Source organism: Syngnathus typhle, linkage group LG1, assembly GCF_033458585.1.
Source record: "Syngnathus typhle isolate RoL2023-S1 ecotype Sweden linkage group LG1, RoL_Styp_1.0, whole genome shotgun sequence".
Taxonomy (NCBI): domain Eukaryota; kingdom Metazoa; phylum Chordata; class Actinopteri; order Syngnathiformes; family Syngnathidae; genus Syngnathus; species Syngnathus typhle.
The window spans coordinates 28,201,774-28,229,161 of record NC_083738.1 but is presented as its reverse complement, the minus strand read 5'-3'; the positions used below and the strand labels follow the sequence as shown (position 1 = coordinate 28,229,161).

The window sequence follows — 27,388 nt, the reverse complement described above, 5'->3', positions numbered from 1 at the left end:
TTCCCCTGGAATCCTTCCGTTAAAATGTCGCCCAAGTAAAGCAGGGTGAACAGTGCCGAGCGTTTAAAAGAGTTGCCAATTTGGCTCGACGTACGCGACGTGACGTTCAGCCACATGAACGTCAACATCTACCCGTCACAGATCGAGGTAAACGGACCAACACCTCGGATCTCGCCTAAGAATTGCCACAACAAATTTTACTCCAGACTATGACGCACTATCAAACGTTAACAAAAAAGACAGCAGTATCTACAAGCCTACTGGAACCTACAAAAGGATTATAAGGAAGGAACACAAGAACTTTAAGAGACTGCTCATATGTGTCAGAGAGGTTCTGCTCTGACAACTGAGCTGAACTTTTATCTGTTAAGATTGTGCATGGCACAACAGAAAGTTAATGTTCCATGGTTTTTTTTCTATGAAGAACCCAGAGAGAGTTATTTAGTTATTTATTTCCTGTTTTTTCTGTGAAGAACTCAGAGAGGGTTTAGTTATTATTTATTTCATTAATAGTGTTATTATTTGTTTCCTGACTTTTTTTCTGTAAAGAACCTGGAAAGGGTTATTAAATAACCGTTATTTGGTTATGTGTGGCTTTCTGGAAAACAATAATTTTTTTAAGCTCCCCTACGATCGTCACACTTTTTCTGTTACAAACTGCCACCGGCCCGCCATCAGAGAAGGGAAAGGTTATGTGGCCCTCACAGGAAAAAGTTTGGGGACCCCTGGCCTATGCTGTGAACGCTACTCATCGAAGGTTCGGTTTATTTAGCCCAGATTTCGCCACATTGATACGAGTCACAATTCTGACAACCAAATGTTCTGATTATTCATTTTTATGAAGGAGCAGTTTTTCACAAATAACATTTACCGTACTGAAAACCACGTTTGCGCTCTTGTTCTTATTCGTCTTGTTGCTGGTCATGTGTGGGTGCGACTGCAAAACCCTTCCCCGCAGGGAAGCACTTGTCCAGAGCGTGCGTCCAGCTACCCGTGTCGCACACGGCCAGCAGAATGTCAAAGACTTGATTGATGGCCAAAATCTTGGAGTGGAAGTTCTTGCGGTTGGCTATCTTTTCCATGTGTTCGTCTATCGGGAGCCGGGCCACGCGGACGCCCAGCTCTGCGGCCCTGGACAGGCTCAGCGTCTGCACAGAAGTTAAACCAAAACAAATGATCACTGATAAACAAAAAAGTCAAAACTAAATAAAAACCACACCTTTTGGATGCTTTCATCCACAAGTCCTCCGAGGACGTACACCGTGTTGTGGTCCACTCGCTCCAAAGCTGAAAGGACACATGCTAGTCTGAGCGTGGTGGTCTCGTGCTTCACCGGGCGACTTGACAAACCTTCTTGCGCGTCGGGCGAGAGGTAGACGACCCTGCCTGGAGGGAAAATGTCCAGACAGCTTTGCTCTGTTCTTTCCAACTGTGACCAAAATAAATGGCAATTGTCAAATTGAAGTCGGCAATTTTAGGGGATTACCATAATTTTCGGACTATAAATCGCACCGGAGTATAAGTCGCACCAGCCATAAAATGCTCAAAAAAGTGAAAAAAAACATATATATGTATATAAGTCGCCCCCCCACCCAAACTATGAAAAAAAACGTGACTTATAGTCCGAAAATTACGGTACTCGCTTAAAATGGACAAAAATGTCAAATTGAACTTGACTCACGCTGTAGTTGAGGAAGCCGGCGTTCATGCGCACGCACTTCGCCAGGAGACGACTGTTCTCGCAAAAGCTGGTTAAAAACAAATGGAAGGGTTTGCTCGCTCTTCTGTTGGACCCATACAGCCGCCGTAACTGGGCCGCCAGCCGACTCGTCTCCTACGGCACAAGACACCCGGTGACGTCGAATCAAAACGTCTCCGACAAGCAGCGCTCCAGAGACTCGTGAGCACCTTGTCAGACATGCGGTGGGTCATGGCGAGGTCAACGCACACTTTGACGCCACTGGAGCGAGCCTCGGCCAAACGCTCCTTGGTGACCGCCTTCATGACCCGCTTGGTGAGCTGAGGGTGCTCCACGTCTGCTTCTTTTCATACGCACAAATACCGTAAATTAACACCTGACTATAAGCCGCAGGGTTCAAAATTTTGGAAAAATGTCGCGGCTTATAGTCCGGAATTTACGGTAGTTAAGAGAGGAGGAAATGTGGAGTTTGCTTTCCTGTCATCTTTACCTGTTTGCCGATTGAGCTTCCTCCTCAGTTTCTCCTCCTTTCTTTTGCTCTTCCTGGCCGCCAGCTTCCTCTCCCAGTGCCGCTGCTTCCTCAACACGTTCTTCTGAAAACACACACGAGCTTCTTTTGAACAAAATCAGAGGGCAGCTAGCACTGCCATTGTTGTCATTCGGTTGCTATATTGGGGAATCGAACAATTTGAAAACGTACTGATAAGGGGGCCTGCTCTCCCTCGGGTGTGCCCCGTAGCACATCCTCGACCTTATCCGAAACGTCTTCCTCCTCCAGCACGTCGATGCAAAGCAGCTCCATCATCTCGAGAATTCCATTTGTCTGCTCTTCATTCAACTCTGATACAATCGCAGTCATTTTAGCACACTCGACCGGTAATAAATCGTCGATAATTAATAAGCATAAATATTAGCGCTGCTGCATATCAATTGTAACTGCTGACAAAAATGAATAAAAAAGGAAAACAAGTCAAAGAACAGGACCGAGAAACCAAAACAATTCTTGAACTTGGTTGTCGCCCGTATATGACGTCACGCTGGCTGCCAATCCGGCATCACCAGACAAGTGGTGTTGTGGGTACTTTTTAAAAAGAGATTTGATTCCATGAGTAACCATATTTACAAATTTCACATGGTACGTACACAGAAAAGTTTTATCATTTACCGGATTAAAAGAAAAAAAAGACACACTGAAACTATGCCACACGAAGTTTGATGACTAATGTTCCTAGCCGGAAACTAAAACCGTTGCACAGGAAGCGAGCGAGTGAAATTTGAGTCAACAACAAGCAGGAATTTCAGACCAATTTCAAGAATCAAATTAGGCATTTCCGATATACTCAATTGCGAAGAGAATAATAAGGACATTTCAGGACATTTTGTGATGATATATACGAAGAGAATAATAAGGACATTTTGTGACGGGCTCAACTGTGACGTCACCAAGGCGACAGCGCTGTGTCCCGCGCGAGACTGGATCATTTAAAAGAAGTCGAAGTTCCTGAGTTTTTCCTCCTTAAATAGTGACTTACTTACGAAACCTGTGTTGCTCAGTACCGTGGACGCCACACCTGAGGGAAGGGAGCTCTTCCGACATGGCGGGTGGCCTTTTCTTTTGAGGACTGTCGCGGGGACAAGATGTCATCGAGCAAGTAAGAAGCAAAAAAAACGAAGATGCATTTAAAAATGGATGTATAATGAAGCACAGACAAGAAAGGAAATCAAGCAGTGATTTCATTTTTTTAAGGCGTGATCATGTTTTATGTCTGTTCAGAAGCATCGAGTCTATGGGCTGATGTTGTTTATCCATGTTCTAACGTATGAACTTGTGCGCTTCCAGTGACCCGCAACCCGAATGGCCGGACAACGTCCAGAAAAATGGCGAGCTCTTCTATTTGGAGCTGAGCCAAGAAGAAGAGGAGGCTGCGGCCGACCGAAGTTCGCGGGCTCGGATCTCGGAAGGAAAACGTGACTCCGGGGATCGAGGAGACACGAGGGAGGGCGGGATGCCATCAGGGTCCGTCTCAAAGACGCAGCTCAGGACCGCGTGGGTCTACCTCAACCCGAAAGGCGTCGGTGACTCGGGTGCTCTCCCTCTGCTGGAGGCTTTGCTCGGGGTGGTGCGTCGTCCAGGTAAGCGGAATGGCGCCGCGATGGGACGGGAGGAAAGACTGACGGTGGACGGCCTGATTCCCGGCGGCCCGGCCAGCAAGTGCGGTCACGTCCTAATTGGTGAGAGGAAAATGTGGGCCGTTGCCATCGGTGACGTAACTACTCGAGTTACTTTTAAAATCACAATCAATAACGTCATTACTTTTCACGTCAAGTAATCAGTGAGCCTAACTAGGTGACGTCTCGGAACCCGTATAGGGCCTTTAGTCTCATTTCATCAAACTGCTCTGCCCTTTAGGCGATGTCCTCGTTGCCGTGGGCAACGTGGAGGTGAACGCTGAAAACATCGAGCAAGTTCTGGCGGGCATTGCGGAACCATCTCAGGTGTGGGAGAAGCAAAAGCAAAAATTGGAGTCATTTTGACATTTGTAGATTTTAAAATGGAGGGTGATTTTATTTTTTGTTTGTTTTCTATGTTTGTTTTGTTGAAAAGTATCTCCTCCTCCTCCTTCAGGTGAGGCTGACCTTGGCGACACCCTGGAGTTCGAGCCGCGCTGCCGCACCTTCCATCAGCCCGCCGACGCGTCCGCTCCTCGGGGATGACGGGTCCGAAACGCAGATGTTTGCCGCGCGCATCCCGCACGCGCTCATGTACCTCTCGCTCAAAATGGACACCAAGTCCCCGCAGGACGAGGTCCATCTCAAAGTCCGTCAGAAGCCGTATCTCGTGCCTTCGTTAAAAAGACGGCCGTGTCCGTTCTGCCGCACGCAGGAGGAGATCTTGTACCAGTACCCGGCGTCGGAGGCGGCCGCCCGGCTCAAGGGCGCCAGAGGGATCTTCTTGACGCTGTGCGACATGCTCGACAGCGTCACGGGAGCTCACGTGGTCAGGTACGCTCGGCCGGACGAGGGAAGCTGTCGTTTTTTGACATTTCAAAAGCAATCCTGGGAGCCGGCCGGGGTGAAGTCGTTAGGACTGAAGTCATATGTTCCGATGTCTCGGTACTGCTCCTTTAGTTCCACGCTGCTGCTGGACAAGCATCTGGTGCACGTGGGCTACTGGAAAGAAGGCCACGCCCTGCTGGTGCTTGGACTTCCTGCTGAGAGGTATAGGGCAGATTTTTTCATTTATTTCGAGTGTTAGTAAAAAAAAAAAAAAAAAAAGATTGCAATGTTGAGGCTCAAAAATTGCTTTTACATTGCAAACAGTTTCCTGTCTGATGCTCGAAGCATTGTCAAATTTCCTTTCAGGGTTCCTTTGCTCAGCCTGCAATCCCTGGTGGGCGATGTCGTGCGGACGTTACAATTCACGCATGGATCCTTGGAAAGGTTGGTCGCACGTACGCATGTGCGAAACCGCGAGCGCTCGACGTCGCGTTTGACGGGTGCCTCTCCCGTAGGGCCTTCGGCAAGACGGAGGGCACGGTGCAGCTGGACCACTTCTTCCGTTTGTTCTTCCTGCGGCTCCTACGACCGTCAGATTCTCCCCCGGCGCCGCCCGCCGACGACGCCGAGAACATCTTCCTGGACGGGCTGCCGGCCGTGCGCTGGCTCACGCTGCCCGTACAAGTCAAAGTGAGAGACTACATCGCTTTTCAGCGCTGAAAGGATTTGAAAAGACATTAAAAGCGTCAGAAATTAAAAATGTAAGGGAGAGCAAGCGAACGCAATGGTTGACAGTCTCACTCTTTTTTTTATTTTTTTTAAACAAACTCACACTCGAAATAGATATACATTATGAAATGAACCTACATATCACTTTTTGCAGGCGTAAAAAGCAGCACTAAAAAATGTTTCACATTCGTTTATCTTCAGCAAAAACGAAGCTGAGTTGAAACCCTTGGTCGTTTCAATTCTGTCCGACACAGTGTCGCCATCTAGTGGCAAATGGAGTTAACAGACGACCAAAAATGGCTCAATAGCAAAACTACAAATCCAACAGCTGCAATAAAAGGGGCTTTACTGTCAAACATCAAATAAATGTATGCTGTTGAATGTTCCCCTTCAAAATGTAATCAATACAATTCTCCTTCAAAATGTAATCAATCCTTTTCTTTGCAGACAAACGTGGACTCTGTGCTCAGTGACTTTGAGGCCTCTGATTTTGGAGAAATGGTGAGCCGGCGTGCATTTTCCACTTGTTGCGCGGATCTCCAATTGTCGCCTCTTTTCCTCGCCCGTCAGTCGGAGGACTCCTTCGGCCTGAGGCGTCTCTACGGGATCCTGGGCTCTTGTCTCTTCTACAAGGTGAGTCCAACATTGGGCATGCAGCTCTTTCCTTCAAAGTGGTGAATAAGGTTTTGGGGCTTGCACTCAACAGTCGTACCTGATCGCCAGCCATCTCCCTAAAGAGGATCTGCTGGACGTGTGTTTGTACATTCGCCACTACCGCCTGCTGTCCGCCGAGCGGCGGCGGCGGCGGCGGACGGGCCAACTGCTCATCTGGCGCGAGGTCTTTCTTCAGGGTCCCCTTCCTCGACGACACTTCCTTCTCATTGTGGGCTTGGTGAGTAGCAAAGTCAAAAGGAACCTTCAGGATGGAGGAATTGACTAAAGTCGGGGAAGAAATAGTAGTAGGAACTGAGTACTTTTTTCTGCTAAATGTGTTTCCGTCAGGGCTGCTGGCTGCAGTGTGTGCTGCTGGAGGCCAGAAGCTGCGCGAGGCATTCCGATGCATCTCCGGGCCCCGATTGCATTTACGTAGATCAGGTGCGGCGCCGGCGGCCACGTGACACTTTGCGGGTCTGCGGCGGGTCGCTAACCACGCCGCGTGTTCAGGCCAAGGCCACGCTGCTACGATTGGAGATTCTGGAGGAAGCTGTCGAAGATCGCCTGAACGCCCCCGCTGCTCCGCGCCTGTTCTGTGCAGACTGGTTCCTCCAAGCTGGCCCGTCCCAGGCCCATCTAGACGGCCCGTTTGGGGAGAAGACCCAAGATTGGCGGGGTGAGGGACACACGGACACCGGGGCAAGTTCTCCAGCGATTCCACGACTCGACACAAACGAAGCACCCTGCCATGAGGATCATTGCTTGTTGCATTTTTTTTTTTTCTTCCTCCATCAGGCCCAGTGGACAAAGCGGTCCAACCCGTTCTACCTGAGCGCACTCATGAAGACTCTGAGTAGGAGGGATGCGGACGAGATGCCCGGCGCCAGCAGGTTTGCGCGTCCCCGCATTTTGCGGCTAAGGTTTCCACGCCGAGCTGAACCTTCCCGTCCGACGGTGTGCGCGGCAGGCTGAGCGTCGGTGCCGAGAACATCTTGTTCCACTACCTGCTCATGGAAACGGTCCAGGGGATCTTCATCGGGCCCACGCTAACGGACGAGGCTCAGCTCGGCGGATCCGTTCACCCGTTGCTCGTTCGCAACTTTCACCGCTGCTGCCTGTCCATTCGGGCCGTGTTCAAAGAAAACATGTCGCTGCAAGTAAGCATTTTATTTTATTCCACCCACTTGAACTCGACTGTAAAACTGACACTTCAAAAAAGGGAAGAAAATATTGAAATTTTTATACCTCAGAATGCTTTGAAACATAAATGCTCAACCAAAGAACAAAATTTTTAAACACACAAGATAGAATTATACGCTGCATATTGAAACAAATGTTTAGCACAAAGTTTGATCTATCTAGCAGCATGGATTTTACAGAATCACCGTAATTTTCAGACTATAAGTCGCACCGGAGTATAAGTCGCACCAGCCATAAAATGCCCAAAAAAGTGGGAAAAAAAACATTTATGTATATAAGTTGCTCCTGAGTATATGTAAGTCATAAAACTATGGAAAAAAAAAACACGATTTGTAGTCCGAAAATTACGGTAAAAATCCTCCAAAAACTGGAGATGAACACACAGGGCAGCAGCAACTTAATCATGACAAACGGGCACATTTTTGTGTGGTGCCCTTTGCCCCTTTAGGGGCAGCGGGCGGCTGGGCGGCCTGGTGGCGTGGGCCCGGTCAAAGAGCACGGAGTCTTGTTCCAGTTTCTACCTGAAAACCGGACAGAACAGAGGAAAGCCGCACCCACCCTGACGTACTGGGTCATCGGGTAGGTCCGGCCGGGACCGGAAGGCGACGTTCCTCCGTGTAGACGTTTGAGCTTACGTTTGGATCTCACTTTCTTTCCACCTTTCAGGCGATTGTTGCTGGAGCCCGTTCCTCAAGAGTTCTATGTGTGCTTTCACGACTCTGTACCGGAGGTTCCTGTGGAGATGGCCTTCAGACTCTCTTTTGGTTTGGCCACTTGATGCAGTGACTTAGTTTGAGATTGGTTTTGACGGTTGTTGTTTTTGTTTTGTTTATTAAATACTTTTAGTATTTTTTTTACTTTACAAAAATACTTTTAGATTTTTTTTCTTCACATGTGGACTATCTGACTATTGCGAGAATAACGATTAAAAAAAGCATTGCGTAATTATCAAATGAATGTGTGACCTTCCTTTTTCTGTAGCAAAATTCTTTCAAAACTAACTGAAGCTTACCGTAATTTTCGGACTATAAGTCGCATTTTTTTTCATAGTTTGGGGGGGGGGGGCGACTTATACTCAGGAGCGACTTATATACATATATATGTTGTTTTTTTCACTTTTTTGGGCATTTTATGGCTGGTGCGACTTATACTCCGGTGCGACTTATAGTCTGAAAATTACGGTAATTGAAAAAATGAACATTTTCACTGATTACAATTTTAGTTTCATAAACGCACGATTAAGCACTTTTTTTTTAAAAAGGTTTGTGAATGTGATTTTTTTTAGTTATTTAATGACTTTTTGTGAACTATAATAACCTTGGTTCCTTTAAAGAAAGCACTCTGGGTGTGAAAAAGGAAATCCAGCCAAGGAAAGGAGCAGTGAAGATTTTGCAAGCTACACATTTCCTTAACTATCTTCACAGTCGACTTCAACTGGGGCAGACTACCAGATTGAAGCAAGCGGCTCTTCTTTCCTCAAAGTCATGTTATTCGGTTGTCCATGAGTGAGAAGAAGACCTGTCAACAAACTGCCTGCATGTTCCTTTTGTAGCACTGCAGGCTGCACAGAGGGACGCCCGTTTTGGAGCAGCTGTATTTCTTCGGGTTGGAGCAGCCGCTCACCCCGCAGCTCACGGGGGGGACCAGAGGCGGCGGAGGGTGCGGCGCGGGGGCGGGGACGCCGGCGGGGAAGGAGATGGTCACGCCTCGGGACGAGTCACTGTAGCGGACGATGGGACACTGGCTAAGCTTGGACTTCTTCTCTCGCGTGCTTTTGATCTTGGCCTTGCTGGTCTTGGTGAGTCTCTCGATGGTCTGGTTCTTGCTCTCCTCCGCTTTCTTGGCCGCCTGCAAGCGCCGCTTGCGAGCGCGCTCTTCCCGCTTCTGCATCATCTCCACGGTCATCTCCTTCTCTTTGTAGCCCATGGGCAGCTCCAGGAGGGGCTGTATCTGCTGCTTGTGGAGTAGTGCTTTCTGAAAGGCGCAAGGTGTCTGTGAGTAAAAACGTGACCCCCCCCCCCCCCACACACACACACACACAAACCTCCTCCTTCCTCCTCACCTGTCGAGCCGTGAGCAGGGACTCGTCAACCTCCTTCTTGAGCTCGCCGTTGTCGTCAAGCTCACCTTTCTCCAGAGCGTCAAGCCACCTCTCCTCCTCGTCCGCGGGCACGACCAACATGGAGTCAGAGTCCATGTCAGGCAGAGGAGACGTGGCCATGTTGCTGTCTTCATCTGAGACAGGCAAGACAGTCTGAACAGGCACATGGATTTTTCATTTTTTTCATATCTTTTACTTGTTCTCACCCAGCCAGGCCCGATACTGCTCCAGAGGCACAGAGGGCTCGTCATCTTCCTCGTCTTCCTCCTCGTCGTCGTCGTTGTCTTCGTCGTCGTCATCGTCGTCGTCGTCCACGATCATCAATGGCGAGGGAGGACAAGCCACACCAGGGTGCACGGTGAAAGTAGGAACACTGGAAGGGTCGAAAGAGCAATCGGGCAACTGAATATAACGGGCGGCCGGCCGGCCGTCTCACCTCTTTGTCCCTAGCGTCTGTCCTCCCAGCTTGATCTTGAGTCGCAGTTGCGGGGGCGGGCGAGGGATGACGACGGGCTCTGGAATCTCAGAGTGCTTCCTCTTGTGCCTCTTGTGTTTCTTATGCTTATGTTTGTGCATGCCATGCAGCCCCACGTTACCTTCGCCTGCACATAAACATTTTGGGGAGGGTCAAAAGATGTGACATAGACATTATATTTTCATCAAGGGAGCAGGCACTCACAGGGAAACCTGGAATGAGCCACGTCTTTTCTTTTGCCCATTGAAGGTACTGCAGCGGCTCTACTTCATGGCAGCCAACGCACTAAAAATAAAAAGTAAGTCCGCAAAGATTTGACTTCCGCTGCAAAATAACGACAAGTGTTATGTTCGTCAACATTAAAGTGGGATTTGGCGGCTACAACGCGTGAGTTTAACCTCGAAGAGAACAAAATAGAAGTTAAAAATGTCGGGGGAGAAGCTAACGCTAACAACAAGCAGTTCAACATCAACTTCCGGCCATTTCTTGCTGTCTTGTTGACGCTCACTGCCCTCTACTGGCAGAGGGCTGTATAGGAGCGCCTGATTTTGGAATTCGTAAGCCGCGCAGAGCTCTTGTCTCGTCCTGTCCTGTCTTTCCGAGCGTGACTTGGCGTGTGTTTGATTTATTTACTATTCATTTCGTTGTCCTTTACGAAATTAACTAATTCTTCACTCGAGCGATCTAGAGTTACGCAAGGTCACTGACGTCATAACCAAGCGTCAATACTGACACGGTGCTGAACTCAGCTTGTCATTTGTCCGTTTTCTTACAGGAGGAGTTGAGAAGTTCTGGAGGTTTCGAAAAAAAAAAAGGCTGATCTAATTATTAGAAACACGTGAACGGAGATCCCGGGTGGTTGCTGAGGAAGTCTTCCGACGGGAAACATGAATTATGCTCGTTTCCTCACAGCTGTCAGTGCAGCAAGGAAACCGTCGCCCATCAGAATGCTGAGTGAGTGTGCCCTGCAAAAAAAAAAAAAAAAAACACGCAATGTGTTTACTGTGTTCACTTTCAATTAATAAAATATAATATACAATTTTAAATACCACCCCCCCCCCCACCCCGCCATGGTAAACATGACACAATACCGACAATGCAGTATGCAGATGCCCAATCTTGTATTTGTTTTTGAACCCCCGCTCTCACGTGCGTCTGAAGCGGAGCTGCAGCAGCGCTCGCCCCCGTCGCTGATTTCGCTGGCCGCAGGCGCGCCCAACCCCAACACGTTCCCCTTTGAGTCGGCCACCATCAAGGTCAAGAACGGCCCAGACGTCTCCTTCGACCGGGTGTCCATGAAAAGGGCTCTTCAGTACTCTGCTTCCAGCGGGTACGTGAACTGCAACCTTTTTTTGGGACTTTAAAGCCTGTATGACATTTCATGGAAACCTCCACGCAGAATCCCCGAGCTGCTGACGTGGATGAAGAACCTGCAGAAGAGTCTCCACGACCCGCCGACGGCGTCCTACAGTCCCGAGCGGGGACAGATGGACTTGTGTGTCACCACGGGGAGCCAGGAGGGACTCTGCAAGGTAGCGCCCCCTCTTTGCTTCCCGCCACCGTTTCATCTTCCGCGTCATTGCGGGCAGGTGTTCGAGATGCTGGTCAATCCAGGAGACGACGTCCTGCTGGACTCGCCCACCTACCCCGGAACACTGGCGGCGGTAAGGCGGCGTCTCCCGCCGCAAAGGCTGAAAACTCTTCCATCCTCCACCTCGTGTCTTTCAACCCAGCTCCAGCCGTTGGGTTGCAACATCATCAACGTCGCCAGCGATCAGCACGGCATGATACCGGCCGCCCTCAAGGAGGTCTTGTCCCACTGGGACCCGTCGGACGCTCGCAGGCCCAAGCTGCTCTACACCATCCCCAACGGGGGGAACCCCACGGGGGCATCCATGACGGAGCAGAGGAAGAGGGAAGTCTACGAGGTGATATTGCTATCGATTTTTATGACCATGCACGTCTTTAAACTATTTATAACTGTTGAGATGCAAATAACTTCTCGAAAACCGTGCTCACTGGATGATTTTGTCCTCGCGCCCAGCTGGCGAGCTTGTACGACATGCTGATCATCGAGGACGATCCGTACTACTTCCTGCAGTTTGACAAGCCCCGGGCGCCGACCTTCCTCTCCATGGACGTGGACGGCCGCATCATCAGAACCGACTCCTTTTCCAAGATCCTGTCTTCGGGGTACTCCGCTTCATAATCCGTTGGCCGCCGTGCTCACTTTTGTCTTCATTGGATTTTTTTTTTTAACCCGTCTCAGCTTGAGGATGGGCTTTGTAACGGGTCCCAAGCCGCTGGTCGAGCGGGTGGTGCTGCACATCCAGGCCTCCACCATGCACACCAGCACCTTCACGCAGGTGAGCCCTACTTGCCACCAGTCTCTCACATCCTTTCACATGACCAAGAGAAGACAAAATTGAAATCACAATTACCGTTTTTTTCCATGTATAATGCGCCCCCATGTATAATACGCACCCTAAAAATGGCATGTCGATGCTGGAAAAAAGCCTGTACCCATGTATAATACGCACCCAAATTTGGACTCCTACTTAAGTCCGTGAACGTAAAATGATTTCAGAAAAAAGATCATCTTTGGGAACAATCGGATGTTATTCTGCCGGTCAGTATCACTGCGCATGCGCTAGCAAACTCGATAGCGAAGAAATGTTCGGATTTGCGTAGGGTACATTGTGACAGCAAACGAGCAGGTGATCTAGCAAGCCTTGTCTGATACCAGAGCATTGTGTTCGTATGGAGCGTGTTTGAAGTGAACAGCAGGGAAGACGCATCTGTAATGGCGGCCTCCGTATCATACCCGGATTTAAAAAAAATAATAATATATATATATATTTTTTTGTACCCATGTATAATGCGCACCCCAGATTTTAGGACAATAAATTGGTTAAATTTTGCGCATTATACATGAAAAAAACGGTACATTTCAAATAATTGCCCAGCTCTGCTAATCATTGTGAAGGTTCAAGACGCCTGCGGGAAGATGTGAATGTGACTGAAAGCATTTGGAATGATTGGTTTGATTGCGAGTCCACGTCCGTCTCTTCCTTCTCAGCTCATGGTGTCGCAACTGTTGCACAGCTGGGGACAAGATGGCTTCCTTCAGCACGTAGACGGGTACGTCGTCCCCGCAGTGTTTGGAAAAAACAGATATTGGAAGACAGGTTTTTTTTTTTTCTTCGTCTGGTGACAGGGTGAGTGAGTTCTACAGAAAACAGCGCGACGCCATGATTAGCTCCGCTCACAAGTGGCTCACAGGTATGCATCGGGAAACAAGACTGAAGGATTCCTGAGACTTTTGGAAGAAGAAGTTTGTTTGCTTCCGTGTGCAATTTCGTTGAACATGCTCAGGTTTGGCCAAATGGCACAGTCCCTCGGCCGGGATGTTTCTGTGGATGGAGCTGATGGGCGTCAGTGACACCAGGCAGCTTATCATGGAGAAGGCCTTGGAGAAAGAGGTCTGTTCACCATGATGAAGAAGTTTTGCAACAAGAAGACTGCTTGACCGTGTGTACATGTCCTGCTTTTGAAAAGGTGCTGCTGGTCCCAGGCGGCGTGTTCATGATCGACAGCGACGAGCCGTGTTCTCACGTCAGGGCGGCGTATTCGCTATCCACGCCGGAACAGATTGACCTGGTATGCACGTGATGCAAAAAACACACAACCACACACATGCACGCTACACAAAACACAGAATCTTTTCATTTGTCCTCCAACAGGCCTTTGGTCGTCTCGCCGCACTCATCAAAGAGGCCTCGTGATTTGGGATGAACTGTCCGCAAAAATACCGTTTTTTTTCATGTATAATGCGCGAAATGTAACTAATTTATTGTCCTCAAATCTGGGGTGCGCATTATACATGGGTACGATTTTTTTTTTAATCCGGATATGATACGGAGGCCGCCATTACAGATGCGCTTTCTTTCTTCTCTGCTGTTCACTTCAAACACAATGCTCTGGTATCAGACAAGGCTCGCTCGATCACCTGCTCGTTTGCTGTCACAATGTACCCTACGCAAATCCGAAACATTTCTTCGCTATCGAGTTTGCTAGCGCATGCGCAGTGATACTGACCGGCAGAATAACATCCGGTTGTTCCCAAAGATGATCTTTTTTCTGAAATAATTTTACATTTACGGACTTAAGTAGGAGTCCAAATTTGGGTGCGTATTGTACATGGGTACAGGCTTTTTTCCAGCATCGACATGCCATTTTTAGGGTGCGTATTATACATGGGGGCGCATTATACATGGAAAAAAACGGTAATTGAATTGCAAATGTTTTCCCCTCAATCTCGCAATATTTTTTTTCTTTCTGTATGATACAATCTCAAATTGACATAAAGTCCAGAGAAACAGATGGCGGGCGTCGTAGTTCTGCTCCTATCAACTCGCTCCTTGCTTTGCTCCTCCTGCCTCGCTTCCATTCGCGCATGCGCACTCTGCGTCCATACGTCACAGCCGCCCGTCGCACAAAAGCTGTCAACCTGTGAGTCGGAGTCGGAGACGAAAGAGAGTTGGAAAATGCCCTCGAAGGCAGAAGGCCATGTGAAAGCAAAGCACAGCTAACAAGCCAAAGTGGGCCCTTTGAACTTTGGGACAGAAAACGCTTCGGATTTGTTTGCGACTCCTCGATAAGGAGCAACCGGTGCAGCCAGCACTGGAGCGCCCCACTGTGGCCAAGCAGTTCGAGGCATGAAGAAAGCGCCTCGCTTGACAGGTCCCCCGACTCGAGCGAGCATCGTCGCCCCATCTTGGCCCAGCTGACAAGCCCTGTTGTGAGTACGAATGAGCGTAAAAGAGGCGAAATTGCCTCGCCACGTTACGGAGGCGCTTCCGAGCGATACGCCAAGGTCGTCGACTTGTGGGCAGCTGCTAGCATTTCCGTTGTTTTCAACGCGAGACCACTGCGACATTATTTGGGAGGAGACGTGTAAAAAAAATAATCTTTTTTTTTTATATACACAAACAAAGGTGAAATGTCTGTTTTGTCGTCGCCACATCGGGTCAGAAGCAATATGTCGTATTTCCGTCCGCTTTATTTGCACTCCGAAGGGTCCCGTGACAAAGACGCGATCCAGATCATAGCCGTATCCCATATCCGTTTGAACGCAACATTCTCAATATAGATGGAGCAATGTACATGAAATCAAAGTGTAATTTATCCCCTTGCGCATAAGCGTCGCTATCTGCTAGCATGTGTTTCGTAATATTACATTGTGGTCGGCCCGTTCGTTGGTTTTTGCAACGAGGCCAGGAAGAAAACGGCGCCGGCTTGTCGTTTTCATCCAGCCGAAAGGTTTGGCCGCAAAACTGCTAACGGTGGTCGTAATGAAGTAACGCAGTACGTTTTCACGTCGTCATATTTTTTTCCCGATTTCGCTTCTCACGTTTGAAAACTTCGTGCGTGTACTTCCTTCTGTAATTTGTATCAGACGTCTCACTTTTTTTTTTTTTTTGGTGGGATCAGTTTACAACCTTTAGGCAAAGAACTCATTACCGTTTTTTACCATGTATAATGCGCCCCCATGTATAATACGCACCCTAAAAATGGCATGTTGATGGTAGTAGTTCCAAGCAACAACGAATGCTGCATCGAAACGTTTATAAGACAGACTACACTTGCGCAGAAAATCGACTTTACGAGCTTTTGGGATTCATCGTGAATGTATTACCGTATTGGCCCGAATATAAGATGACCCCGATTATAAGACGACCCCCTTTTTTTTCAAGACTCAAGTTTGAAAAAAGCCGTTGTCAAGACCCCGAATGTAAGACAAAGCCCCCTTTTCCAGTTTTATTTCAACGACTCGTCTTATATTCGGGCCAATACGGCAACTATATTTGCTGAGGCCGTACAGAGCGCGGAAGCTCGAAGCGGTCCCGCTCGTTCAAGCGGCTTTAAGAACGTCAGCGTTTGAATTTGTGAGGAACCACGTCAAACTGTTTGTGTCGGCTCATTTTTAAACATCTTGTTTTCAGTGAGATGTTTCCCGCTGCTCAACCCAGATAGCCAATCAGCGAGCGTGGCGCTGCCGGACGGAGGAATGACCTTGTGACACGCTGACGCCCCCTCCCCCCCCCAAAACAAAAGATGTTGCGGGCCGCTGCACTGAACCTTGCGCTTGCTGTGTGGCTTGTGGCTTGCCACACCGCCGCCCCGTCGGGAGACGGAAGCGGCACGGACGTGACGGATGGCGCAAACGGGTCCGTCCCGGCCGCGCTGGCCGCCAGGAGCCAGCTGATCGCCCGCGAGGGAAGCTGCGTGCTGATCGACTGCAATGTCACCGGCGAGCCCTTCCCCAGCATCAGGTGGTTCAACTCGCACGGCGACCTCATCCACGCCGACGCCGGTAAGATGCGCTCGAGAAAACGGGCTGGCGTATTCTCTCCGAAATAAAAGCGGAATAAATACTCTGGGAGCAAGTCGGGTCAAGCGCTTCATGTTTTGTTGGCTTTGCTGTACCGCCGGCGTTCAGGTGGCAAGTGGTGGTTGTTGGAGAACGGCGTCCTCAACATCAGCGCCATTGAATTCGCCGACCGCGGCAAGTACACGTGCGTGGCGTCCAACGCGCACGGCGCCTCCAACTGCACGGTGACGCTGCGCGTGGTCTTAGCCACGGGCGACATGGGCGTCTACTACATGGTGGTGTGCCTGGTGACCTTCACCATCATCATGGTGCTCAACGTCACGCGCCTGTGCATGATGAGCAGCCACCTGAAGAAGACGGAGAAAGCCATCAACGAGTTCTTCCGCACCGAGGGCGCGGAGAAGCTGCAGAAGGCCTTTGAGATTGCCAAGCGCATCCCCATCATCACCTCCACCAAGACGGTGGAGCTGGCCAAGGTGACGCAGTTCAAGACCATGGAGCTGGCGCGCTACATCGAGGAGCTGGCGCGCAGCATCCCGCTGCCGCCGCTCATCATGAACTGCCGCACTTTCATGGAGGAGATCCTGGAGGTGGTGGGCGTGGAAGAGATGAGGCACACCTTCCTCAGGCAGGGGCCCGAGGGAAGGGGGCCCACCGACGGCGGCCCCATAGACGCGCTGGGTCTCATGCGGGAGCGGCAGCGCCAGCGGGGCCGGCAGCTGGAGCGCAGCCCGTCGCCCGCCGCAGACTCGGATAACTCCACGGTCCGGGAGCAGCCGCAGCGCATCGCCATCCAGGTGTCAGTGCACCCGCCGTTGGAACCGCCGCCCGCCGCGCCCCTCCAAGACCACCCCCAAGGGAGCCCCGGCGAGTGTCCCGCCGGGCCGCCGCCCTGCCGGGTTTTCTACGAGAGTCACGTGTGAGCGACGAGACGACCCGGCGAGCCGTGCCGACGACTGAGCGATGGCGTGCGGGCATTTCATTTTGCGTCTCGCTTGAATGTAAAGAAATGCTTTGCTGCAAGCGACCGCCATAATGTCTCCTGGTTTTCATGCCGTCATTTCATTTTCACTGTGCAGGTTTGGATTTGGTCAATTTGTCCTGAAATTGTAGTCAAGCAAAAGTAATGAAATGAAAATGCAGAATAAAAGAAAACTATAGCCAAAGTGCTTTTCCTTTAATGTCATGGATGCACGCTTGAGCTTAGGCTGAGATTTACAGGCAGGCTTTTAGGAACTAGTTTGTTTGACTTGAGCTTAGTTACCGTTTTTTTCCATGTATAATGCGCAAAATTTAACTAATTTATTGTCCTAAAATCTGGGGTGCGCATTATACATGGGTAAAATTTTTATTTTTTATTTTTTTAATCCGGATATGATACGGAGGCCGCCATTACAGATGCGCTTTCTTTCTTCTCTGCTGTTCACTTCAAACACGCTCCATACGAACACAATGCTCTCGTATCAGACGCTTGCTCGATCACCTGCTCGTTTGCGGTCACAATGTACCCTACACAAATCCGAAACATTTCTTCGCTATTGAGTATGCTAGCGCATGCGCAGTGATACTGACCGGCAGAATAACATTCGGTTGTTCCCAAAGAGGATCTTTTTTCTGAAATCATTTTACGTTCACCGACTTAAGTAGGAGTCCAAATTTGGGTGCGTATTATACATGGGTACAGGCTTTTTTCCAGCATCGACATGCCATTTTTAGGGTGCGTATTATACATGGGGGCGCATTGTACATGGAAAAAAAACGGTACTGGTTTTATTGCACTCAACAAATTTCAAGTGAAAAGTGCCACACCTGCCCTCACTCACCCCCACTTTGTGATTGGGGTCACTCGGACACTCCGTTAGGTACACCGCCATTTTCAGGTGTTCCTGATAACAGGCCACTTCATTAGGGAAAAAGCTGAAATGAAAGTGACGGCCTGAGTGCCCATTAAGGGGAACTTTAATTGATACTTTTCTTGTGATGTTGGCAAAAAAGCCTTGGTATTTGCTTGTTGCCGATTGATGGCAAAAAAAAAAAAATAATGCTGAGTTTCCGTTTGCCGATTTTGTTCATTCTCGGCCTTTTTTGTTTTGTTTTGACGTCCGCACACATACAACAATTCTATCGATATGCTGTCGTTTTGTTTCATCCAATGTATTCTAGACTTTACAAAGTCATGCAATTTCTTTTTGTTTTTTTTCAGTCATCCAATCGATTCAAATAAGTCTGTTTTTAAGGACGAAGGTCAGACTGCTTGCTCCTCATCCTCAATTACTTTTAATTGAATTTATTCAATTCAATTACTCCTTAATGACTTCCTTAATGAAAACAGCTGCTGGCTAAAGCAGACGGTCAGACCCCGGCCCCTTTGCACCACCCTTAAGGAGGAGGAGTACAAGACAATGTCCTTTAAAAAAACACATCGGAAGTTTTTCAGACACGAAAGTCAACTGCCCTTAAGTTGGTTGGATTCTTTACGACGCAAATGGTCTCATCAGACCAAAAGTGATTTTTGGAAGAATTTGCCCAGACTTATATAGAGGGCAGGTTGCTGTCACGTCGTACAACACAGCCAATACTTGCCAGAAATTCCTGCGGCTCCTTCAGTGTTGCCGTTGGCCTCTTGGCAGCCTTCCAAACCAATTTTGGAGACATCCAACTTTTGGTAATGCCACTTTTCCTCCACTTGTTGATGACTAGATGGGCTGTGAATGCAACTGCGTGCAGACTTGCAACATTTCACGTGCGCTTGACTTTGATTGGTTAGCTAATTGTGGAATTTTTATATTACCGTTTTTTTCCATGTATAATGCGCCCCCATGTATAATACGCACCCTAAAAATGGCATGTTGATGTTGGAAAAAAGCTTGTACCCATGTATAATCCGCACCCAAATTTTGACTCCGACTTAAGTCCGTGAAGGTAAAATGATTTCAGAAAAAAGATCATCTTTGGGAACAACCGGATGTTATTCTGCCGGTCAGTATCACTGCGCAATCGCTAGCAACCTCGATAGCGAAGAAATGTTTCGGATTTGTGTAGGGTACATTGTGACAGACAGCAAACGAGCAGGTGATCCAGCAAGCCTTGTCTGATACCAGAGCATTGTGTTCGTATGGAGCGTGTTTGAAGTGAACACCAGAGAAGAAAGCGCATCTGTAATGGCGGCCTCCGTATCATATCCGGATAAAAAAAAAAAAAAAAAAAATTTTTTTTTGTACCCATGTATAATGCGCACCCCAGATTTTAGGACAATAAATTAGTTAAATTTTGCGCATTATACATGGAAAAAAACGGTACGCCAACACCTGACATTTCAACAAGATCTAAGATTGAGCAAGTGAAAAGGCCGGCCGGCCCATTTCTAGTGCTTCTACTGGGCCACAAATGCACGAAAGAAAACAACTTCACTATTATGTTTCACAAAGTTTTCACAGCTGGAACGTTGTGTCAGCCTTGGTGCTAACTCGGCAGGTTTACAATTTCAAAGACAACCCCGGCCTCGGCCGACTTGCTGATTGGATCGCCCTGGAGACAGTTTGGAGCTAAAAACAATAATTGGCCGTGTCACGTGCGCACCAATCCAGAGCATTTATTAGCCGTCCTCAAAATACACAAGACACCAGAAGAAGGCCCCAGAAGTGTTTGCGCCATCCCATTACAAAAAGGGGGGGGAGCTCATTAGTCCTTCTGTGCTGAGCTTTGACGCCACAGCCGCCGGTCAAAGAGAAATAAATAACATTGTCATCACACATTTCTGCCAACAACGATTTGGCCTCATAATATGAAAGCGGGACTTTGGAGCCCCAACGGGTGGGCTGCCACTTACTTGATTGCTCGTGCTTTTCCATCATTTGTGGATTTGGTCTTTATGCACAGGAAGTCGGTGGGAATTGTGCTTTGGGATGAAATATTCCGTCGTGGAAAAGACAGTCGGTCGTCCCTCGCTAGCATATCGGTCTTGACGCTCGTTGGGCCACTTGGTGGAAAAGGTGGGGCGTGTTTTGTCGCCGGGTTGCAAACTATTGCCAAACGCCTGCTGCCAAGTGCTTGACCAAAAGTCCTATTCTTTGTTTAGCCATTTGCGACACGCACGCACACACACACACACACACACCCGCAAATTGAAATTCAATAAATAAGACATGAGAGCGTTGTAAGGCAATGTTGACCGGGCGTTTCCAAACGCGTGGCAACCATCAGCACGCAAACATTCTTTAAGAGCAAAACTTTTTTCAGGGAGCAAAGCTTCGCTTTCAAGGCTTTGCGGGTGATGAGAGCTTTCCATTTTTCTTGCATTGCGTCCTATTTCCATCCCAAAGACAAAATCCAATTGTACGGAGAGCAACGCAGCTTCAGAAGAGTCCGGAGGTTTCCAGGTAACTCTGCAGCTTCCTTACGGTACTTCTGTCCAAGGAGCACAGGTCAAAGTCAAAAGTGGTGTTTGTGATGTGGAAGTGGCCCGTCTCTTCGATGAGGTTGACGATCTGGAAAAGCAGAGGCCACTGAGAACATCCGGGTCAAACTCAAGGCCAAGTACGGCACCACCGCGTCATTTCGCGTGGACCGACCGCAAAGACAAATTGTGCATTGACTTCATGTTTCCATACTAAAATAAGAAATCGTTAAATACAATTTTAAAAGAAGAGATATTGCTAGCAATTTTTATTAGCATTCATCTTTTTCAAATATTTGAACGTTTTTTTTATCAGACGTATAGTTATTCGACACAGAATTCATTTAAAAAAGAACGTGTGTTTTTTACCTGTTGGAGGATGTGACCCTCCCTCAGGGTCATCAGCCTTTTGTGCAGTTCCACCAGCTCGTCCAGGTAAGCCTGCAAAAGCCGTTGGCGGATTGGACAATGACAACAACAACAAGTAGGTCCGAAAGATTGGTACCTTGTCACAATCGAGATTTTGGTTCTTGTTCTTCTTGCTTTGCTCGCTGGGACTCTTCTCTTCCAGCATCTGATGAGGGGAGAACAAGTGAGCAAAGTCACAACATTTTTTTGAACTGCCCACCCGCTAGCACAAAGTCAGCCACCAGGGGGCAGTAAAAGACTTGTATAAGGCAGTGAAGTGTCACAGAGGATAAAGAATAAATGCCTGCGAGTATTCATGAGGGCTTTTTGAACCGTGCTAAAACATCTCACCTGGTTACTTGTGGTTTTTAATAAGGCCGGGACATCGTTCCGTGAAGGCGGCGAGGGGGCGGAAGCGTCGCTCTCGCTGCCGTCACCCAAACTGACCCTGCGGGTTATTTTGTTTGACGTCGTCAAGACATTTTCATCTCTTTGGAGCTCAAAAGGGACTTTAGTGAGTCAACCTGCGCTGGTGGTGTGAGATGTGCATGCGCGCCGGCCGCTCGGCGTCCGAATCCAAGTCCGGCTCGTCGTCCTCCTCGGAATTAGCGTTGTGGTCGTCTGAATGCGGGTCCTGCATCACTGACTGCAGCGGGCCGAGTACTAGAACACAAAATGGGGAAGATTTTAAGAACAGAGACGGCCCAGTGGTGGTTCACGCGTGACTTTTAAGCAGTTGGACTCATTCCCACCTGAGGACAATTTATCCTTTGGCCCGACTGGATTTGTCTGACAAAACTCCGATCAACGATTCATTGGAAGATTAATTACGAAAATATATATTTTTGGGGTGTAACACAACCATAACTCCTCAATATTATTACATTAATATGAATTATATAATTATATATTATATAGAAGACCCCTTATGATGAGTAGAATATATGGACCTAGTTTTCCCTCGCCCGGACGGGGGTCACCAGGCCCGCCCTCTGGAGCCAGGCCTGGAGGTGGGGCCCTTCCCATGGGCTCAGCACCTGTAGGAGGGGCCAACGGGGTCGGGTGCAAAGTGAGTTGGGCGGCGGCCAAAGGCGGGGACCTTAGCGGTCCGATCCCCGGCTGCAGAAGCTGGCTCGTGGGACATGGAATGTCCCCTCTCTGGCTGGAAAGGAGCCCGAGCTGGTGTGCGAGGCAGAAAAGTTCTGACATCGTCGGACTTGCCTCCACACATAGTTTGGGCTCTCGAGAGGGCCTTGACTCTCTTCCACTCGGGAGTTACTCGAGAGGCGTCGGGCAGGTGTGGGAAGTCTGGGAGTCCCTCCTGAAGCTGCTGCCCTCGCGACCCGACCCCGGATAAGCGGAAGAAGATGGATGGATGGATGGATTATATTATACTAAATTACATGATATTTTTATACAAAATTATATTTATTTGGATTATTTTGTTCTATTTTTGCCAGGGATTGTTTCAATGTCATTAACTTTGTCTCATATCTTGAACAGTTCATTTCAGTCGATTAATGGAGCCCCATTCGAGTCATCAATGAATGCGATTTGCTGCCGAATGGCGCTACTCCTTGCCTGCCGTGGGAGCCCGTTTGCTACCTGTGTGGGTGGCGCCAGGAATAGCCAGCCTTGTCCAATCCAAAGCAAAACAATTGGCTACACACTCGGTCGCCATTGCTTTCCAACACGGATGCAAACATCGTCGTTGGTGGCGGCTGCAAATATTCATGAGGAAAAAAATAAAAACGGATTCATTACCTTGGCGTTTGTGCTGTGTGGGCGCAAAGCACGAACTGGAGCTGGAACTGGCTGGACTGGGCTGTTCCGACTAACAGAGAGGCGGAAAAGCAAAAACAGAGCAAAGTTGAAAACAGCGACTCGCATTTCATTTCACTGCAGAAAGTTAAGTTGGCGCGCTACAAAGCTGTGCTAGCATTTCCGCTTCGCATTTCAAGCGCCTTCCCCTCAAAAATTTCAAATCCAATAATCCTATTGCAATGTATTTTTCTCAATGTTGCAATTTAATGGTTAAAAAAATATTTACAATTTTATTTAATGATTTTACCATTTAATTTTTGGGGATTCATTTATTATTGTATTTAAATGATTACAGTGGCCAACAGGAATTTTTGATTCATTTTTAAGTGTCCCTAATATTTTGACACCTTTTTTTGTTTTGTTTTTAGATATTTCCATTTTTACGTTTGAACTATACGAGATTGCGCAATACAGATTTTACCATGTGTTGTGAATTACCGTTTTTTTCCATGTATAATGCGCCCCCATGTATAATACGCACCCTAAAAATGGAAAAAAAGCCTGTACCCATGTATAATACGCACCCAAATTTGGGACTCCTACTTAAGTCCGTGAAGGTAAAATGATTTCAGATAAAAGATCATCTCTGGGAACAACCGGATGTTATTCTGCCCGTCAGTATCACTGCGCCTGCGCTAGCAACCTCGATAGCGAAGAAATGTTTCGGATTTGTGTAGGGTACATTGTGACAGCAAACGAGCAGGTGATGGAGCAAGCCTTGTCTGATACCAGAGCATTGTGTTCGAAGTGAACAGCAGAAAAGAAAGCGCATCTGTAATGGCGGCCTCCGTATCATATCCGGATTAAAAATAATAATAATATAGATATATATATTTTTTGTACTCATGTATAATGCGCACCCCAGATTTTAGGGCAATAAATTAGTTAAATTTTGCGCATTATACATGGAAAAAAACGGTATAACTACGATCCTTCCGAAGGAAATTTCAAACCTCAGTCATAAAGATGATTACATTATTTATTATGAAACCCTGACAGAAACAAGAGCTCATTTGGAAGGAGCGCGTGAAATTATTGAAGTTTACTTGTATCCCAGATTTAAAATTTGATTTAAAAAAAAAGTGCTGACCATTACTACTCAATGTTTTGGTCTCATAGGAAGCCGTTCTTTTTTTTTTTTACCCCCCCTCCCCCAAATTGCAGTCTTTCCATTCTACTGCATTGGGACGTCGACTCCAAGTGGATGAATGTCTCAGGCCTCCTCACGAGTGTTCCCGAATAATTCCCTAATCCACGTTTCCCCTTGGTGCGCACCGTCTCTGGCCCAGTGAGCAGCGGGAAGCCAAAAGATCAAACGGCTGGTCACATGACAAACCAGCCGGCGCTTTTGGCGGCCACCGGGGTGGTGGCCGGTCTGAAAAGAATCAAACACCTGGCATTTGTCACCCCTCTCCACATGGCCTTTTTAGAGGGGGGGGGGGGGCATCTCGGCCGCAAAACAAAGAGCTTGATGTGGAAGTGGAGGAATGAGAGCCAAGCGCTGCTGTTCTGGTGCTAATCGCCATTGTGCTCAGGTGTCGTAAAACGTTAAATCTTGTTATCCCGATTTGTGCAAAGCAGGCAAGCGTCGGAATCTTCTCTTGACAAAAAAAAAAAGGCAAAGATCGGTATCATAGTTGCGTTTCCTGTTTGGCTGTCCAAATGCAAATGCTTGTTTTATTGGTGCCTACCCTTTACGGCGCAGACCCCCTGGAGCCAGGCAGAGCGCCGCCATAAAAGCAGATTTCCTCCCTGTTTGACTTTATAGCGCTGCAACGGCAACAAATCCTGCCCCAACCCCGACCGGAGGAGAAGACAACAATGTCTTTTGTTGCTCTTCACTCAAATTGCTCCAAAGCAACACCAGCGCACACAAAAGGCATTGCAATACTTTGGGCCTTGACTTGAGACTCGGTCATTTGTTTGGACTTTAACTGGATTCATTTTGAGCTTACCGTTTTTTTCCATGTATAATGCGCCCCCATGTATAATACGCACCCTAAAATTGGCATGTTGATGCTGGAAAAAGCATATAGCGTATCATATCCGGATTTTAAAAAAAAAACACTTTTTTTTTGTACCCATGTATAATGCGCACCCCAGATTTTAGGACAATAAATTAGTTAAATTTTGCGCATTATACACGGAAAAAAACGGTAGTTGTTTCAATATATGGTGTGTTTAAATATTTTGTAATAAACTACAATCGTCCAATGAACATGAAACCTTCGTACTGTCTTACGGATGAATGACGAGGCCAAAATAAATTTGTGGTTTTCCAACAGTCGTCCTACTTACGTCCCATTTGTTGGAGTCCACGTCGGAGTCATTGGAGTCCACCACTTCCCGGAACGGCGGAAGCGCCGAGACCTTGCGCTGCTGCGTGGCTTCGTCGCCCTCTGGATGCGATTTAGCGCTTTGCATCTGCGGCCGGTCCTTCAGTACTTTCTTTTCGCAACGTTGCCCGTCGGACCCGGGCAAATGGGCAAATCCCCTTTTGCGTTTTTTGCTGCGCCAATTGTCCCCGTCTGGGGCGGCCGCTCGCTTGCCAGCCCCGTGGTTGGACGCCTCGCTCCGATGAGACGAAGACTTGGGCTCCTTGAATCCCATTTTGGGGTTGCCATTTCGAAGCGGCTGGTTCTCTTTGGGTTTTCTGGAAGGTTCGTTCGGGGCTCTGCTGGACTCCCAGCAGGAGTCCCTGAAGGCACTTTTGGTCTCTTTGGAGTCTTTTGCTGGTTTGTCTTTGTGGTCCTTGGAGGGCTTGTGGAGTTTGGAGAAGCTGCTGCAGTTGGTGCCGGTGCCGGTACCGGTGCTGGTGGTGAGAAGGACCGGGCCGCTTCCTTTGGAGCCCTTCTGTTGGATGCAAGAATTAGCAGTCTTGCATTAGCCCGTTTCTTGCTAGTGACCATATGGGCCAATGATGAGTGTGCCTTTAGTTACCATGACGACCAAGGCGATTGATTCATCACTGTAACAATGAAGTTCATTAGTCAGGATGATTTTTAGTGGAATTAAACATTGTTTAAAGCGGGTCGGCGCTACGATAAATCTTTTCGCCCAACATTACCAAAGGGAAGTTGCCGATTTATACGCTACAGCCGATGCCATGAGGTTCATTTATTTTTTTCATATTAAATTGCTCCACATGGGAAATTATTTTTTTAAGGCCATATTGGATATTAGCATATTACAAATTGGCTCATTAATTGAAAAAAAAAAAAAAAAGAATTTTTTAATAAAATATTTCTTATATTGTAATGTGCTGATGTGTACAAACAAACAAACAAACAAATAAATGAACATCCAATTTTATATTGGCAGAGGACAGAAGATGTTTTCCCAAGAGGAAGCCATATTCTTCATATTATCTTTAAAGAACAATCTTCCTTTGTTATTTGGATGGAAACTTACCGTAATTTTCGGACTATAAGTCGCACCGGAGTATAAGTCGCACTTGCCATAAAATGCCACAAAAAGGGAAAAAAAACATATATATGTATATAAGTCGCTCCTGAGTATAAGTCCCACCCAAACTATGAAAAAAAACGCGACTTATAGTCCAAAAATTACGGTACTTGTGAATAAATGAGGGGATGGAAAAGTACCAGAATGAACCACGACACACGCGTGCACTCCTTTGGAGCGGAGCGGACGACCACTTCGAGGAAATAGATTGATCCTAACGACGGGGCCTCACCTCAGGGCCTCCTGTCAATATTTCAGCCGCGCAATAAAGCCATTAAAAGAGTCTCGACGACGGGGTGCGGTCCAACTCCCCGACACTTACAAAGCCTGTATTTGTTGTTTTCTGTCTATCGGCCAGTGACCCGGCTGGCGACCTTCAGCCGAGACAAAGCTGCCGGCAATCGCCGTCACAGCAGTAAAGCCGTTGCCCTCCCGCGGCCAAACATAAAATGGCTGTTAGCTAGCTGTGGTGTACGCGGACGCGCGACTGACCTTGGGGGGCCCGTGGGAGCTTTTGCTCTTCCTTGGGTCGGAGAACGTGGAGACCAAGGAGCTGCTGGGAAGCTTCGTGTGCGGCCCCAACAAGGATGTGGAGCCCTCCTGCATCACCATCACCTGTACAGGAAGATGAGCCGCGGTTAGCTCGTCTCGTGCTAACTCAGCGCGCTAACTCGTTATTGCAGCAAACGTTTTGGCAAAATGCTTCATTTTAGTTTGGGTTTTTGTTAGTTATTGTTTTTTTTAAATATAAAAACAATAAAGTGGAGTATTGTGTAATGCAAGTACAAAAATAAATGACTATTTTTAAACGCCTTGTGCTAACTCGGCGTGCTAACTCGTTATTGCAGCAAACGTTTTGGAAAAATATTTCGTTTTTGTTTTTTCTTTAAATATGAAAACAGAAAAGTAAGAAAATAAAGAAGAAAAATAAGTGACTTTTCTTTAACGCCTGAACTTCCTGCAGTATTCAGCAATATTGCAATAAAGACATTGAGAATGAATCCCGAACGCTTGAGGAAACGAATTTAGAGATTTCCTTCGGTTTT

General features: G+C 47.8%; 6 protein-coding genes across 12 annotated transcripts in view; 3 read left to right on the top strand and 3 right to left on the bottom strand.

The window, feature by feature from the left end:
- Nucleotides 1–820: 820 nt before the first annotated feature.
- Nucleotides 821–2,741, bottom strand: trmt10b (tRNA methyltransferase 10B). The gene is made up of 7 exons (XM_061281080.1): nucleotides 2,400–2,741; nucleotides 2,190–2,292; nucleotides 1,909–2,042; nucleotides 1,682–1,834; nucleotides 1,351–1,429; nucleotides 1,220–1,287; nucleotides 821–1,148 (listed from the first exon to the last, which is right to left on the bottom strand). Exons 1-7 carry the CDS (start codon nucleotides 2,556–2,558, stop codon nucleotides 903–905), a joined length of 942 nt encoding a protein of 313 aa, XP_061137064.1. The 5' UTR covers nucleotides 2,559–2,741; the 3' UTR covers nucleotides 821–902.
- A 182-nt stretch (nucleotides 2,742–2,923) lies between these two features.
- On the top strand, nucleotides 2,924–8,232 carry intu (inturned planar cell polarity protein). Of its 3 annotated transcripts, XM_061280943.1 has the most exons (17): nucleotides 2,925–3,351; nucleotides 3,540–3,931; nucleotides 4,110–4,195; nucleotides 4,326–4,505; nucleotides 4,584–4,702; nucleotides 4,829–4,918; nucleotides 5,063–5,140; nucleotides 5,212–5,386; nucleotides 5,873–5,926; nucleotides 5,996–6,058; nucleotides 6,132–6,317; nucleotides 6,428–6,520; nucleotides 6,590–6,778; nucleotides 6,875–6,969; nucleotides 7,047–7,236; nucleotides 7,728–7,858; nucleotides 7,946–8,232. In XM_061280943.1, the coding sequence occupies exons 1-17, from the start codon at nucleotides 3,338–3,340 to the stop codon at nucleotides 8,055–8,057; spliced, it is 2,247 nt and encodes a 748-aa protein (XP_061136927.1). In that variant the 5' UTR covers nucleotides 2,925–3,337; the 3' UTR covers nucleotides 8,058–8,232. The 3 variants fall into 3 exon arrangements, with proteins under 3 accessions (XP_061136936.1, XP_061136927.1, XP_061136920.1); XM_061280952.1 differs by having other exon boundaries at nucleotides 2,924–3,351; nucleotides 3,540–3,832; nucleotides 6,590–6,969; XM_061280936.1 differs by having other exon boundaries at nucleotides 6,590–6,969.
- On the bottom strand, nucleotides 7,232–10,201 carry ino80b (INO80 complex subunit B). The gene is made up of 5 exons (XM_061281069.1): nucleotides 10,060–10,201; nucleotides 9,817–9,982; nucleotides 9,587–9,753; nucleotides 9,342–9,514; nucleotides 7,232–9,253 (listed from the first exon to the last, which is right to left on the bottom strand). The coding sequence occupies exons 1-5, from the start codon at nucleotides 10,097–10,099 to the stop codon at nucleotides 8,801–8,803; spliced, it is 999 nt and encodes a 332-aa protein (XP_061137053.1). The 5' UTR covers nucleotides 10,100–10,201; the 3' UTR covers nucleotides 7,232–8,800.
- aadat (aminoadipate aminotransferase) lies at nucleotides 10,017–14,238 on the top strand. Of its 3 annotated transcripts, none has more exons than XM_061281013.1 (13): nucleotides 10,017–10,153; nucleotides 10,631–10,809; nucleotides 11,017–11,185; nucleotides 11,255–11,387; nucleotides 11,445–11,519; nucleotides 11,589–11,783; nucleotides 11,900–12,048; nucleotides 12,125–12,221; nucleotides 12,935–12,996; nucleotides 13,073–13,137; nucleotides 13,231–13,337; nucleotides 13,414–13,515; nucleotides 13,599–14,238. In XM_061281013.1, the coding sequence occupies exons 2-13, from the start codon at nucleotides 10,743–10,745 to the stop codon at nucleotides 13,638–13,640; spliced, it is 1,263 nt and encodes a 420-aa protein (XP_061136997.1). In that variant the 5' UTR covers nucleotides 10,017–10,153; nucleotides 10,631–10,742; the 3' UTR covers nucleotides 13,641–14,238. The 3 variants fall into 3 exon arrangements, with proteins under 3 accessions (XP_061136997.1, XP_061137014.1, XP_061137006.1); XM_061281030.1 differs by lacking the exon at nucleotides 10,017–10,153 and adding an exon at nucleotides 10,352–10,469; XM_061281022.1 differs by lacking the exon at nucleotides 10,017–10,153 and adding an exon at nucleotides 10,415–10,554.
- A 134-nt stretch (nucleotides 14,239–14,372) lies between these two features.
- On the top strand, nucleotides 14,373–17,415 carry mfap3l (microfibril associated protein 3 like). Its single transcript, XM_061281042.1, has 3 exons — nucleotides 14,373–14,656; nucleotides 15,861–16,231; nucleotides 16,358–17,415. The coding sequence occupies exons 2-3, from the start codon at nucleotides 15,973–15,975 to the stop codon at nucleotides 17,170–17,172; spliced, it is 1,074 nt and encodes a 357-aa protein (XP_061137026.1). The 5' UTR covers nucleotides 14,373–14,656; nucleotides 15,861–15,972; the 3' UTR covers nucleotides 17,173–17,415.
- A 2,401-nt stretch (nucleotides 17,416–19,816) lies between these two features.
- Nucleotides 19,817–27,388, bottom strand: part of mllt3 (MLLT3 super elongation complex subunit) — a 14,567-nt gene continuing 6,995 nt past the window's right edge. For all 3 annotated transcript variants that reach the window (XM_061280992.1, XM_061280976.1, XM_061280986.1), the window contains 8 exons: nucleotides 26,835–26,957; nucleotides 25,176–25,730; nucleotides 22,818–22,887; nucleotides 21,578–21,716; nucleotides 21,405–21,501; nucleotides 21,151–21,219; nucleotides 21,015–21,086; nucleotides 19,817–20,736 (listed from right to left, as the gene is read on the bottom strand). In XM_061280992.1, coding sequence (XP_061136976.1) covers nucleotides 20,605–20,736; nucleotides 21,015–21,086; nucleotides 21,151–21,219; nucleotides 21,405–21,501; nucleotides 21,578–21,716; nucleotides 22,818–22,887; nucleotides 25,176–25,730; nucleotides 26,835–26,957 — 1,257 coding nt within the window. In that variant the 3' untranslated portion in view covers nucleotides 19,817–20,604. The remainder of the gene's footprint in view (nucleotides 20,737–21,014; nucleotides 21,087–21,150; nucleotides 21,220–21,404; nucleotides 21,502–21,577; nucleotides 21,717–22,817; nucleotides 22,888–25,175; nucleotides 25,731–26,834; nucleotides 26,958–27,388) is intronic.